At 43.9% G+C, this 14829-nt stretch overlaps 1 protein-coding gene across 4 annotated transcripts in view; it reads left to right on the top strand.

The window, feature by feature from the left end:
* The window catches only part of MOGAT1 (monoacylglycerol O-acyltransferase 1), an 89530-nt gene that overhangs the window by 36369 nt on the left and 38332 nt on the right, over positions 1-14829 (top strand). Inside the window, exon 6 of one of the 4 annotated variants that reach the window (XM_075004577.1) lies at positions 3427-9662. The exons of the other annotated variants lie outside the window; for them this stretch is intronic. Within the exon in view, the coding sequence (XP_074860678.1) occupies positions 3427-3581 (155 nt within the window). The 3' untranslated portion in view covers positions 3582-9662. Of the gene's footprint in view, positions 1-3426; positions 9663-14829 lie in introns of those variants that run through there. 4 annotated transcript variants of the gene reach the window in all.

Here is a 14829-nt window from a genome sequence, read left to right on the forward strand (position 1 = left end):
GCCCTAACCCACCCCAGGCTTAACCCCCATGGCCCCCATCCCATGGCACCACCACTCAAGCCCCCCAACTTACGTGAATTTCTAGGTATGTGAGGGTTGCATGGAACACAACCCTCACATATCTCAGGGGACTAGTGTGTGCCAGACCATCAAATTTTGCCAGATTATCTCCATAAATGGGACTCATTTTGCCAGATGCCCGACCATCAGGATTTCCTAATCATCAGAGGCTGGATTAAAGGAATTTTACTGTACTTGTTTAGTTCAAGGACTAGTTCATTCAAAGTTAAAAACCAATTGGGAGTTGAAGAAACAGGAAACTTGTTTCCTTCTCCCAATCTTTGGAAAAACTAGGTTTAAGATAATTTAATGTACTAGTTCCAAAGTCCTGAAGGATATACTGACCAGAAACAATCAATTCAGTTCACTAACTACAGATATACTTCCTTTGTTTAATTAGTCTTAAATGCAAATTATGTTTCAATAAATTTCTTGTGTGTACAGCACATTTTGATTTTTATTAACTGAATAACTAACTAAACTAATTAATTTCCATACCACTAGAGCTTAACTCAGATCTCAAGTAAAAATTATCTGTCTAGCAAATGAGAAATGAATCATTTACCATTTTCTAGCAATAAAAATTAAATGTTCAGAATCTGAATAATTGCAAGTAACAGTTGCTTACATAAATGTGTATAAATGTAGTGTATCTTTGTAGTAAGCAAAACGAAGCACCACACTTAGTGCAAAGGCTATATTTATTTTCAAATCAGCATGTTTCAGTGCACCCCCACCAATGAGACTCAGCCTTTCTTGGGAAAATAACTAAGAAGTAAAAATGCAAAATTAGATTTAAATCAAGACATCCTGTTTGCTGATTAAGTAATTATTAAAACTGGTCATATACATCACTGTGATTTGCCCCAGTTGCCCCTGGCTATTGTGAGGATATTAATCCCTGCCTTCCTGGATGTGACTGTGGCATTTGATACCATTCACCGCGGCAAGTTGAAGGAAAGTGTTACAAAGAATGGGGGTGGGCATCTTGTTCCTTTGGTTCTAGAGCCTGTGGCGTCTTAAAATGTTAAGTTCTTTCCCTCATTCTTCTGAACATCCACTTGAATCCCTTGGGGCAATCATAAATTGCCATGGCCTCAGAGGCCAGCAGTGTCCAGGTGATACGCAAGGGTACATCGCTTTCACCTTTGGCACAAGCAGCACAGCTGTCACAGCAATAAGCACCTGAATGAAAGGTGTCCAGCTGAAGTAGACCCCAGGAAAGGTGGAGCTGATGGTGGTGGGAAGAGCAAAGCACACTGATCACAATCCCTTCAAGTTTCCATTGATAGCCCCACCCCAGATTAATAAAATAAGACCCCTTGCTGGTACTGTACATGGAGACACCAATGGCTGCAGTAATGCCTTCTTTATGACTAGCTACAGGACTTCATCTCATCCCATCAAGCACAGACCTAGCCATAACGATCCATGACTTAGCAACCCCCAGACTGTACGATCGCAACTCGCTCTACCTGTGCAGGAGCACTTCAACATAAAGACACCTTTGTTTAGCCCAGAATGCAGTAGCATTCCTCTTCCTTGGCTCCAGCCACCAAGATCCACCTGTTTTCCAGTGCACAGGCTTCTTGGAGAAGAGTGTTGATCCAGTGGGAGCAGAATCAGGCAGAAAGCTAAGTGACTAGAATAACATGAATGAGCCCAAATCTGATCACTCACTGGTGTAAATCAACAGTCACTTTCCTGAAGTCATTGGGGCTGGTTTCCACTCTGGCTTGGTAATATTTTGCACCTATTGAGCACTCTGCCTAGATGTCTAAAATAGCTCACTAGTTGCAATGTAGTGGAAGATTAGGCCTATAGAGAATAAGTGAAGGCATCATATAGGCTACGTCTACACTAGCACACTACGTCAAAGTAGCCTATTTTGATGTAAGAACATCGAAATAAGCTACTTCGACGCATATCGTCTACACGTCCTCCAGGGCTGGTGTCATCGACATTCAATGTTGAAGTAGCGACGGAGAACATCGGAAGGAGCCGCCTTGGAAGGAAATGTGGAGCTTCCACACACACAAGCGCTTCCCGTCAAAATAAGGGGCCAGCAAAGCCCCAAGCTGCTCCCTTAAAGGGACCCTCCTAGACACACTCGCCCTGCACAGCATGAGATCCACAGAGCCGACAACTGGTTGCAGACCCCGTGCACGCAGCATGGAGCCCCAGCTGCAGCAGCAGCAGCTAGAAGCCCTGGGCTAAGGGCTACTGCACACAGTGACCATAGAGCCCCACAGGGGCTGGACAGAGCGTGCCTCAACCCCTCAGCTGATGGCTGCCATGGAGGACCCCACTATTTTGACATAGCAGAACGCAGATCATCTACACATGCCCTATTTCAACGTTGAACATCGAAGTAGGGTGCTGTTCCTATCTTCAGATAGGAATAGCAATTTTGACGTCTTGCCACCTAACATCGATTTCAACATCAAAATAGCTCACGGCACGTGTAGACATGACACGTACTATTTCAACATTGTGCCAGTTATTTCAAAGTAGCCAGCTAGTGTAGACGCACCCATAGTGCACTGTTTTCCCTTTAAGTAACCCAACTTTTTAGAGTCTGATTTTTCCACGTTGCTACCAAACAAAATGGTGTTGTCTTCATCTACTTAGCATAGGTGGAAATAACCTCATAGGCTGTGTCTACCCTGAGCCGTAGTGCCAACAGTTGCAAATAAGCAGTCTCAACAATGTAAAATGGTGACCTTTATATATTTGTGCTGCTAATGTGCGTATTCAAGAGTTTAATTTACACATCATGGCAGAACACAGGCAGCATAGATGCAGGGGGTGGTTCTGGCAAAAAAAAAAGCCCTGTCTACACTGTTTGATTTTGGTGGTGATATGCAAATTTGCCTCAGATATGCACAATAGCTGTGCCAATATGCAAATGAGCCACCATTTTGCATTTTTGGGACTGCATATTTGCATCAAGCTGTTGGCACTAGGGCTCAGTGTAGACACAGCCATAAGGTAAATAGAGGTGGAGAATCAGGCCCCATTGATGTGGTATTATATCACTGTTAAGGGAGTAACAGGAACAGAGAGTCTGTGAAAAAGGAATGTGTTGCCTATCTGTTATGTTCCTGTGTATTTTGTCGTAGCTTTCTTACCATAGTGGGGAACAGGGAGCAGCAGGGAGAGAAGGCACTAAAAATACCCAGTGAAATTCTGGCTCCATTGAAGACAACATGAGTTTTGCTGGTGACTTCAGTAAAGTCAGTATTTCATCCACCCTGTGTAAAACAACAAAACCAAGTATCTGCCCAACTTGGAAGAGTACTTTCATCTTCAGTAAATAATTGTCAGCGTGGCTAACATAATTTCTGTTTTGCTTGTTGTTTGTAGTGGGGAAACCTATCCCTGTGAGACAGAATTTGAATCCCACTCTTGAAGAGATCGAGCAGCTGCATCAGACATATCTGCAAGAACTAAGAATATTATTCGATGAACACAAACAAAATTATGATATACCAGACCATGAATCTCTCATATTTAAATGATGCAAATTCAGGGACTTTAGATGTAGAAACGTGACCTTTGCTGAAAGAAAACATTTCTCAATCTGCAACTACTCTGGGTGTGTTAGATTAAATTGATAGGACCTCTTGTCTCCTTAGTGATGGAAAATAGGGTCTGATCCTGAAAACCTGCGTGCATGAGTGATCCTTTTGGCTCTATCAGCACTGAAAATTGAAAGTACTTTTTGCATTGCTGGCTTAGCAGCTGTAGGGGTGAGAATGCTAGTGGAGATAGAACAGATATGTCTTTGCCGCCATATGGCCTACCTTTTAGTTTCAGAAGGTGAAGCTGCATCTGTGTTAGATCAACAGTGGGAAAAGCATTAGCATAGACAAGGCCTTTGACTGTAGAAACTTTGTTCCTATGGTTTGTCGCAAGAGAGTGTAATGTAAGGTTAGGGGTTTTACCAAACTTGTATTCAGTGTGACGTTGAGTTTTTCTCTGCATACGAAGAAAGAAGTGTACTAAAATCTTCAGTAGAAGTGCACCTGTGTGTGTGGAGCTCCTGGTCACCAGGAATGGAACCTGAATATGCAAAACCTTGGGTAGTTTGAGGTTGCTATTCTAAATGGGACCTACCTACAGTTGTTCACCCAGACTACAAGTGCTCTTTAGCAGGAATGCCCCTCATTTTGAGGGGCTGATAGGGCTTTGTGAAATTTACTATTTGGGGGTTGATGGGGGCATGATTGGGAAAGAAATTAGCAGCTCTGGTTTAGTTGAATTTTGGATCATCGGTTTCTAAGATACAATAACTTTATAGGAAAAGGCAGGCAGTATGTAACTGGGGAGGTTCATTACAAATGACACACATAGATATCATACAATTTTTGCATGATTAGACTGTGACTGTTACAAATGAATACCAAATTCTTCAATCGGGCATCTGTAAGAGAAGAAAAACTACCACCACTTTATTCAGTATAGTTCTGAAATATAACTAAGCGAACATCCATTAATTTATATGTATTTCCTGTGATGGAAAATCATCATCAACAATCGTGGGCTCAGCGTCCGTTGGTGTCTGGTGCCTGTCTCACTATTTCCTTCCATCTTTCCCTGTCCAGTGCGGAGTGGCTTAGTTTTTGTCGACTAGCTCCACACCAATCTACTATATCATCTGTCCATTCTCTGTGGGGTCTGGCTCTCCTATTTGAACCGTCCATTATGCCGAATACCAGGGTCTTGATTTTTCATTCGTCGTTCATTCTGCAAACATGCCCAAATAGTTGTAGCTTCCATTTTATAACCTTCTGCAGCAGGTTCTCTTTTGGCTGTATCTTTCTGTAGAATTCCTCACTGGTAACCTTCTGCATCCATCCTGGTCTCAGAATTTTTCTATAACAACTCCTTTTGAAGGCCAGTATTCTTCTTTTTGAATCTTTCGATATCACCCATGTCTCACATCCGTACAACCTGCTGCTGAATACACACATTTTCGAGACGCTCAACTTAATTCTTAAGCTAAATCGCTTTGCTTTTCCAGATCTTATCCATAGCCTTCAAACTTGCTCTTGCTTTTGCTATTCTAGTTGCTATTTCCTTCTTACAATCTAGATCATACATAATGTTGCTCCTCAGATATGTGAACTTCTCTACATTTTCTAGTTCAATACCATCAACGCTGATCTTGCTTCCTCTTTCTTAATCTCCAAATACCATTGTTTTTGTTTTATCGATGTTCATAATCAGTCCGTACCGCTTCCCTTCTTTGTTTAACACCTGCACCATTTTTGCTAGCTTCTCCTCATCTTCTTCAATGAGAACTATATAATCCGCGAACCTCAAGTTTTTAATTCTTTTCCCGTGCACAGATACCCCTTCTACCTCTTCCTTGATCTTGTCCATTGCTCTCTCCAGATGTGCGATGAAGATACTTGGCGGCATTGGATCTCCTTGTTTCGTACCTCTACTTGTTTTAAACCAACTTCCCAGCTCCCCGCATGTTCTCACCACTGCCTCAGCATTGTCATTGATATCCTTCAAGAAAAGCTTATCAGTCTGCCATCCACTCTGTATGACTCCAACACTGCCCAAGTCACTTTCTGATCTACAGTGTCAAATGCCTTTTGAAAATCGACAAAGCAAGTATATACATTCTTGTTCTTTCGTCGAGCTTTTTCCACTGTCAGTCTTAGTGCCAATATCTGCTGTATGGTACTTCTATCTTTTCTGAACCTCGCTTGCTCGTCTGCTATATGTTCTTCCATCTGCAGTCTTAGGCTACGTCTACACTAGCCCCAACCTTCGAAATGGCCACACAAATGGCCATTTCGAAGTTTACTAATGAAGCGCTGAAATGCATATTCAGCGCTTCATTAACATGCGGGCGGCCGCGGCACTTCGAAATTGACGCGCCTCGCCGCCGCGCGGCTCGTCCTGACAGGGTTCCTTTTCGAAAGGATCCTGCCTACTTCAAAGTCCCCTTATTCCCATTTCAGCGCTTCATTAGTAAACTTCGAAATGGCCATTTGCATGGCCATTTCGAAGTTTGGGGCTAGTGTAGACAATGCCTTAGTCTCTCAGTCAGTATCATCATCAGCACCTTGCCTAGATGACGCGTTAGGGCAATCGTTCTGTAGTTCCTGCACGCCAATGTACTTCCTTTCTTGGGTATTATCACTAGCACAGATCTTGTCCATTCCTTAGGTGCCTTCCCTTCTTTCCATGTTACGTTACGTAGTCGGTGTATTTCCTGAATCACGTTTCCTCCACCGTATTTGATCATCTCTCCTGTGATCTTATAATTCCCAGGGTTCTTGTTGTTGTTTAGTCATTTCACTGCTTTTTCTACTTCCTCCTTCGAAATATTGGTCTTGATCTCGATGCTTGGTGGAGATATCTCTTTCAGTTCTTCAATCAGTCTCTCTGAGACACTCGGGTCCAACTGTGCTTTGTGTAGGTCAGTGCAATGTCTCGTCCATCACTGCACAGTCTTGGATAGTGTTAAATCCTGAAATGTTCTTCCTGCTTCTGACTTGCTGCCTGACTGAGCAAGCCACTTAACAGGCCTTAGTTTCCCCTTCTTAAATGGCAGGCCCTCTCTTGCAGCTGGTGCTGTGCGAGTGAGGCTCATGGTGAAAAGTTGCACTTTCCCGCCACTGCTGCAGTACCTGAGTATTACCACTGTTACCTGGTTTAGAGCAAGGAGGAAAGGGAAGGTCTGGCTACTCTCCTCTGGCTGCCACCCCTCTGCTTTCTTGCTGGGTACTCCATGGACTTTCCTTGGACTCCTTTGCTTGAAGGAGAATGCCTAACACAGGATGAAACTTTCCTTCTCTGTCTTGGGGAAAGCCAGAAACATAGGCTCAATTTACAAGGCTTTCTCGTGCAGTATTGATTTTTGCAGATGGAGGGAAGATAAATTTTTAGGGAGCAAAGAAGGAGACCAGTTTGCTGTTGGGAAGGAAGGGAGGGAAGTAAAAGATTAATTTGCTGGGGGAACCTGGGAGGAATCAGTGTGGTAAGTAGATGAGGAGAGCAGAGGGTCAGTTGGATGGTATTGGCTATGGCTCAGTTGGCTGGGATTGGCTGCAGCTGAGGTGAGGGCTAGCGAGAGAGAGAGAGAGAGAGAGATCTTCTCAAATACGTTCCTTACATCAAACAGTGCTCAACTGACAACTGGACTCTGGGAATTTCAGAAATGCTGGATAGGTGCCCTTGAAGTGGAGTTGAGCAGTAAAACTCCCATCTTAGTCATGTGTCTTACTATCACAGCATAATGCCTTAATAGAAGGCACATAAATTCCCAAGAGACCCCTTTGGATCAGTGTGCTGAGCACAATAGGGACAACTTACTCTGATTAAATTTTGAAAGAATCCAGCACTGAAAGGAAAAATGGGATAATTGAATGGTCCTTTCCCATGTTGAATGATTAAGGAAATCTTTTATGGACATTTTTTTTTTTTTTGAGGTGTTTAGATGCTGGGAAAGTAGAGGCTGTATCCTTCCCACAGGCTCAGAGCAGTGATATTCACTTCCTTATTATAAGTTGCATTCATCTTTCAGAAGAAAAGTTAGTGCTTCCCGGAAACATGAATTTCTTACTAATGCAGCTTAAGCTTGCAGGGTCCTTTATACTACAGAATTAGTCTAATCTAAGTCTCTGTGGTGGTGTTATAGCAAAAACACCCAAATGAGACAGCAGAAACATTGAGGTTGGGCACAATTTGAATGGTGTAATATCTTGATGTCTTGTGGTTTTTGCAAGTGTCTAATCATGGTCAGCCCAATGTTGGAGTGTAAGCGGATTTAAGGGATATTCTGCCTACAAATCAGGCCATGTGTTAGGTACCTCGATATGGATATTGGAGCCTTACTTTGGGCATGTGTTTGAAATTCTTTGTTTAATTCTCAGGTCTCCTAATGCTTGGGTCACAAATGATGTTCGGTGGAGAGAATTATATTATTTTTGGATATGTAAAAAAAGTAATATATATTTGTAAAAGCTTTCTGTATGCAAATAAAATAAATGCTTTGTTTGCTGTTTCTCTGAAAAGAGTTTGCCGTGCTCCAAATAGTTCTCCTACTTGTTGATGTCAGCTGCACCATAAATTAGAGTGGGCCTCATTGAAGTGTTCTGATCAGATTTATATGGGTCCTGAGTTTGACTTCCAATTTCAGGCTTCTGCGTCCATGTCTGTCTGCCAACGGGCCTGTTTTGGAGGCAGTGCTGTTGGGACGGGAATGTATCATGTCACTGAAGATGTAAGGAGCTGCTTCATAGACTCTGAAAGGTGTCTTAGTGGAAGGAATATGGCTGTGTTTTAATGTGGCAGTTAAAACAACAGAAAGAGGAGAAAATAGATCTTTTCAAGCTACCTGGTGTCATGGTAGAGGCGGCAAAAAATCAGAAGCAGCCAACATCAGACCAACTGCAGTTAGTTAACAGAATCCAGAATAATCCTGAGACACTGAGGACACTTGTATTCACACCCTATGTACTGTTGTTAGGATCAGTTTACAGAATATGCCTTATGAGGTATCATTTGAAAATCCAGAACTTGCTGATCATTAATATTGTTCTGTGATGTACATATGTGGTGGGTAGTCATAGTTATGAATATATGATGGGATTATGATGGCAGTTTGTGTAAACCAAGTTAGGTTAGTCACGTTTAAGAACTCCCCAGTCACAACCAAAAGAATGAATATTTACCTCACTTTGCATATAATCAGTAAGCAGGACCATCAGAGGGGAAACTTTGCATTTCAGCAAACACAAATAGGGGTGGGAAGAAGCATAGGGCTTCTTTCACTACAAGCCTACATGTTGCCTACTTCACATATTGAACCTTCTTTGAGGGCTAACCTTCAGAAGAATACATTGCAAATGTTTACTGGACTGTGAAGATATGGGCTGACCCTTACGTGGCAAGCAGTTGAATCAAATAATTGTATGTGATGTTACTGCATTATTAAAGTATATAGGTCTTTTCTGAAAGCTAATGGCACCCTAGTGATTAATTGTGAAGTGTTCGTATTCACACTATGATGAAATCAAAACAAAACAGCAGTCACGTAGCACTTTAAAGACTAACAAAATTATTTATTAGGTGACGAGCTTTTGTGGGACAGACCCACTTCTTCAGATCATAGCCAGACCAGAACAGGCTCAATATATAAAGCACAGAGGTCCAAAAATTGTTAAAGGTTGACAAATCAGATAAATTGTTATCACAGTTGGCAAATCAGAAGAGCAGAGGGGTGGCAGGAGGGGGAAGATGTATGAGGAAATGTGGACGTTTAATAATAATATGCTTTACAGTCTGTAGCTACAGGGGGAGAAATAGGTTCTCTCACAGACAGGAGCAAAGGCAGCAAAATACTGATCTTTTATGTAACATAACCATGGTGGACTCAAAACAGTGGAAGTTCCATTTACATACAGGGGGTGGGAAGCCCACTGGAAGGGAAGCACAACATGAGGCCTCCTGCCTCTTGAAACAAAGTCACAGAACTTCAGAAGATATAAGCAAGGACATAAGCTGTTTTCAGCATCAATCATTTGACAGACACGGGAAAAGATCTCTTGCAAGCAGAGAAAGGGAGGGTCAAAGTCTGGGACCTGAGTGCAGGTGAGAAACCATCTTGAACAAAGCCTGTATCTTGCTAGGTTTTTAGAGTCTTAGATGCACTTTCACTTCTATTTTCTTATAACTAACAGTATGTCTTTTACTTGAAATCACTTAACCTATGTCCTCTAGTTAATAAACTTTTTTTTTTAACTATAAAGCAACTCAATGCTGTGCTTAAATTGAAGGTGTGTTTATCCCCGTTGCATTAATAAGCTGGGATGTGCTTTTGTGTCTTCAGAGGGACAAACAGACCTTTTTAGTCCTCTCAGCTATCCAGGAGGGGTCTGGACCTTCCAGAGCACAGTTTTGAGTAAGTTTAGCATGGAGAGTGCATTGGTACCATCCAGCAAGCAGTCAGCAAGGCTGATGGAAGCCAGAGTGGGGAGGCTACTGGGGTCAGAGCTGCTGAACCAGAGCTGTCTGTTCTACAGACACTCCGGTGTGACCTGCAGGCTGGTTGGCCAGTCTGGAGAGTTTTGTGGATTGGGAGCTAGAACAGCAAAGCATAGTGAGGCAGCCAGAGTGACAAGGCTAGGGGTGCCCCAGCCCAAACCTCACCTCATCCCTAATTTTCTTGCCCTGTTTCTGTTCTCAGGACTGCAGTTGCTTTGGTGACAGATGGCATTGCTACTGCCTGGAGAAGCAACTGTTTTCCCTGTAGATGGATTGCTGGCAAACTGTTAGCAATTACTTCTTCCTTTCTGTTCCTCCTTAAAGCTGTGTATTCTCATTGCCAGGCCTTATGCAGTTTTGTAACTGCTGCAATGTTACAAAGCCCCTAGCTTCCTGGCACCCCAGGTTCCTCTTTCTGGGTTGAGGGTCTTTGAAGGTGTTGGGGATGGGGATGCGGGAGATTGGCAGAGCTGTTTATCACTGAGCAAGGAAAAGAGTTTTGGCCGCAGAGTTCTGGGGCGGGGGGTGTCACATCAGGGTACTTAGAATTAGCAGAAAATGTGATGGGTTTCTCTGTTTGGCAGGGAATGATCAGAAATTTGTCCAGGGAAGGAAACTAGGGAGGGGTTGACAGCTGGGAAGATAGGGAGAAAAAAGAAGGAGGAGTGCTTGTTTTGCTCACATATTGGTTCTTGGATCGCCTGCATTAGTGGCTCTTACCATTCCACTTATCATGGTCCAGGAATCTGGGCTGTTCCCTGATTACTTCTCTGCCACTGGACTGGATGACATTCAAGCTCAGGTGTGAACTAAACTCTGGTGCTTTAAAGAGAGAATGGAGAATGTTTAGACTCCTGCTGCTCAAATTAACCACTGATTCCAGGGGACACACAAGTACTGATTCCTGTGGGTGTATCTGGTCTGGATGGCAACAGAGACTTAGATTCACCTTCCTGTTAAATCTGAAAGTTAATCTTGGACTCTGCCCAGCACAGCTGGTAGGAGCTGCACAGTCAGAGTAAGCAGGAATTGGCTCATTCTGGCTGGGCAGCAGGATATTTTTGTTAATTAAAAACAAGAAGCGGGGATGGGATGCGTGAAAGAAATGAGTCCTATAAAGCATGGTGTGGCGGGTTTTGTTTACTGGCAGCCCTGCGGACTGCGCAGATCCTTCTTTATCAACTATTAATTAAATTTGTTCCAGGTTTCACCCAAGCTATTTGTAAACAGAACGTCAGTACCAGAAGTAATCGGCACGTTCCTATCTAACATTTAGGCAATGCCCTTTGCTATTCTGAGTCAGTAGAACAGTCCTGCCATCCTGGCATATGCACTTCTGCTGTCCTTCAGCCAGCCCAGCTAGCTGCCAGACCAGTCACAATAGTGCACGATTGTAACACAAACCCTGGCATCACTTCTGCCACTGTTGAAGTCAATGGGAATTTTGCTATTTCCTGGTTAGTTTGCTGCCAGGGTTTTCAGCCATGCTGTAGGTTCTGAGCACCACGTGGGACAAAAAAGGAAGAGGAGGAGGTCAAATAAGAAAAATAGTGATCCCCAAACCAACAGGTGAGAAGAGTATAGAAGAAATGACTGACTTGGTGTGTGAAGGGGAAAAACAGAACCAAAACACTTGTGTACCTGTTTCTGTGGTGTGTGTCTGAAGAATAGCAACACTTTATCGTTAGATGGTCTTGGCAAAGATTCTGCTCCATTAATGGGTGTCTGCAGTTACAATTCCTCTCCTTTTCCCACTCTGCTCCTTACTAGTTTATCTGCAGTTCTTTTGCTAGCCCTGGGATCTTTTACCCCTTAGCAGGCTGGAGTGTTCAGAGCTGCCTGACATTTTTTTCTGATGTCCCCAGTGGTTTTCTTTGCACAGCCGAATACAAGACAGTGTTATGGAATTTTGGAATCTCAAGGCCCTAAGGCACTGTGACAGGGTGCGGCCAGAGGGCTACAGAATAGTGACACTATTGGGATCCGGGAGGTGGGCGGGCACATGGGCCTAGTTTAGCCTACCTGCCCAGAAAGTCCAGTGGTCATGTGGTGTGACTCAGAACCAGGTTGGATAAGGTCTGGGAGAGACTCAAAAGAAGCGAGTGGTGTATGTAAGTTGTCCTGTACTCCTGCAGCCACACCAGGATCTGACCTGAAGTGAGGCTCCTGCAGGCGATCCAGAGGCAAAAGAAGGAAAAAGCCCTACATATCCTCTCCTTGATTGAAGTTCCCTGTAGCAAGACTTAGGAAGACTCCCCTTTAGAGGAGTGCAATGGGCCACAGAACCCAGCAAGCACCTACTGAACTGTCAAACCTTGAGAAACAGGCTGGGAAATTAGTTTGAAATGTTCTCTGTTAATAAACCAGACCCCGGAAAGGGAGTACTTACAAACATCAGGTAGGAAACTTTGTATGGGTGTGTTAGTGGGGGTTGTGAGACAGTAGCAGGGTTTGACACTGGCTTGGATAGAATACTTGCAAGCATGCTCTTGATAACAGCTGATAAGGGAGAAGACAAGGAGTGAGCTGACATTCATGTCTCTCTGAGTCCTGCTTCACTGTAATATCAATGACACGCTGGTCATAGTGGCAACCATTTTGCCCAATTCATGTGTAGACGTTTCCCAAGGTTGGTTTCAACATACAATTTGGGCATTTGTCTTTTTAGTACTGCTTGTATTGGACTATAGAGCAAGCTGAAATGCAAATTAGGAAAGGAAAGTGGCTAAAACTAAACTAAATGGCAACTACCTTCAAGTGTCAATTTGAAATAGTGTTTGGATGGTTGAAGACAACAGCTATAGCACAGTAGCAAACACTCAGGTATAACAACAGTGGATCAACAGCCTATCTTGGTTCTGCATAGAAAGGTGAATATGGAACGTCTGGAGCAGAGAGCACCTGCGTGTGAGTTATGTCAGCACACCCCGATAACCTTCTGCTTATCTTCCCTTTCTTTATTGAAATCAGGGGTCTACAGTTGTTTTGGGGCCGAGAACAGGGCAGGAGCCATGTTCTTAAGTTTGCCAGTTGGTCTCCTCTTTCCCTTCTTGTTACCTGCTGCACGCGTGTATCTTTGCATGCCTGCCCACCGCTCTGTAACCCAGCTGCTGATGCAATGTGTTGTTAGCTGAATGGGCCCTGTGCTGCTTCTGCTATTCCACACTTCAGCTGGGTCTGCATGGAGGGGTATTGCTGGCAGCTTCATGCCAATGAGCTGTCTCGCAATTGCAAATTGCTGCTCATCTGCATAATTATGCTTTTCCAGTGGCACAGATCCTGCATACCTGCAGGGAATTATACCCTGAGCCCTAGGAATTGGGTAAGGGTGGGAGTTTAAAGTAACAGGGTCATGCCTTGAGCCCTATGGATTGGGTAAAGGTGTGTGTGTTCCTGAGTGTGGAAGGGATGAGAAATTTGTGCAGGTAACCTTCTTACTCCCTATGGCTGCTGCTGGTATGTGCATCCCTGCAGCATGGGGACAGAGGGGTGGTGTCTCTGTGCTGTTCGCTGGAGCAATGCACAGAGAACACCCCAGCTGCAGTGTGCAGACTCTGGGCACCACCAAAATTTCTGCAAGCCTGCTGCTGCACACCAAATTGTGCACAAGGGAAGGAAGCCTGCACCAGAGGTGTGACTCCAGTGTGCGTAGACGTACCTAAGCAGCTAGTTTAAGTAACAACAGCGATGTAGCCACTCGAATACGTTCACAGGGTGGGCTTATGCAGCCTGTGCCGCCATTACGCTACTGCAGCTTTACCGGTGCTAACTAGATCAAAGGTAGTGCAGGTATATCTGCACATGCCACTGTTAGCCGATGGTCAGGTGAGATGCCACTATGCCCTTGTATTAATATGAGATTTCAACTGCTAGGGCAGAGCCCACCAGTGACCAGGCTAAGAGCTGCTGAAAAGCAGCTAGGTTCTTTGTTTTGTGTTCAGTTTGCACAGTAACAGGAGGAGTCAGGTTATCACTTAATTAATTACTTTGTTTATTTACCTAACAAGTTAATCTCTTACTGTTACAATGTTGCTTTATTTGTTACCTAGTGAGTTAAGCTCTTGTGGTTACAATTGTTACAAGGTTTATATTTTGATTACAAGTAGCTAGCATACACTCTAATTTATAGATCTATACTTGTTAAATGCATGCAAAAGAAATAAAAAGTAAAATACCAAGCAGGTCTTATCCTCACCCCTGCATTTCCAACATGGCTTGGCCAGTTTCCCTCAATCCCTTGGGAAGAAGTCCTTTGTCCTTTTCTTTTCCAGGAGTCGAGCATCCTTGGGGACCTGGGGAGACCCCCACCCTCCTGTCCAGCAGGAAAGATGATTGGAGCTCAAATAGGGGGTCTGCCAGACCCCTCTTTCTACCCATTGGGTCACGTAGGCTTCTTTCTTGGGTTAATTGAATTAAACTGTCTGATACTGGTTCTCACAAGGAGCTCAAGGGTGTAGTTTGCACCTGTGAGGTAGAGACAATTGGAGGCATTTGTGTTTTAATGGGCTGGAGATTTTTCCTCACAAGTCTGGGACCCTGTGGGTGAATCAACTAATGGTAATTAGCCAAGGGCAGTCTGAGGCCTGGCTGTTACTTAGCCCATTGTTCTTTGCTCTGGAGCTTCAAAGGCCGCTTCAAAGGCGGTGGCTAAGATAAGCCCATCTGGGCTCTCGGGCATTCCAGGGCTGGGCTATTCCTTTTAACCCTTTCATGCTCCGAAGCACCTAGGGAAGGCAAGATGGAGTAGAGCAAAAAGGG

This window comes from Carettochelys insculpta, chromosome 10, assembly GCF_033958435.1.
Source record: "Carettochelys insculpta isolate YL-2023 chromosome 10, ASM3395843v1, whole genome shotgun sequence".
NCBI lineage: Eukaryota > Metazoa > Chordata > Testudines > Carettochelyidae > Carettochelys > Carettochelys insculpta.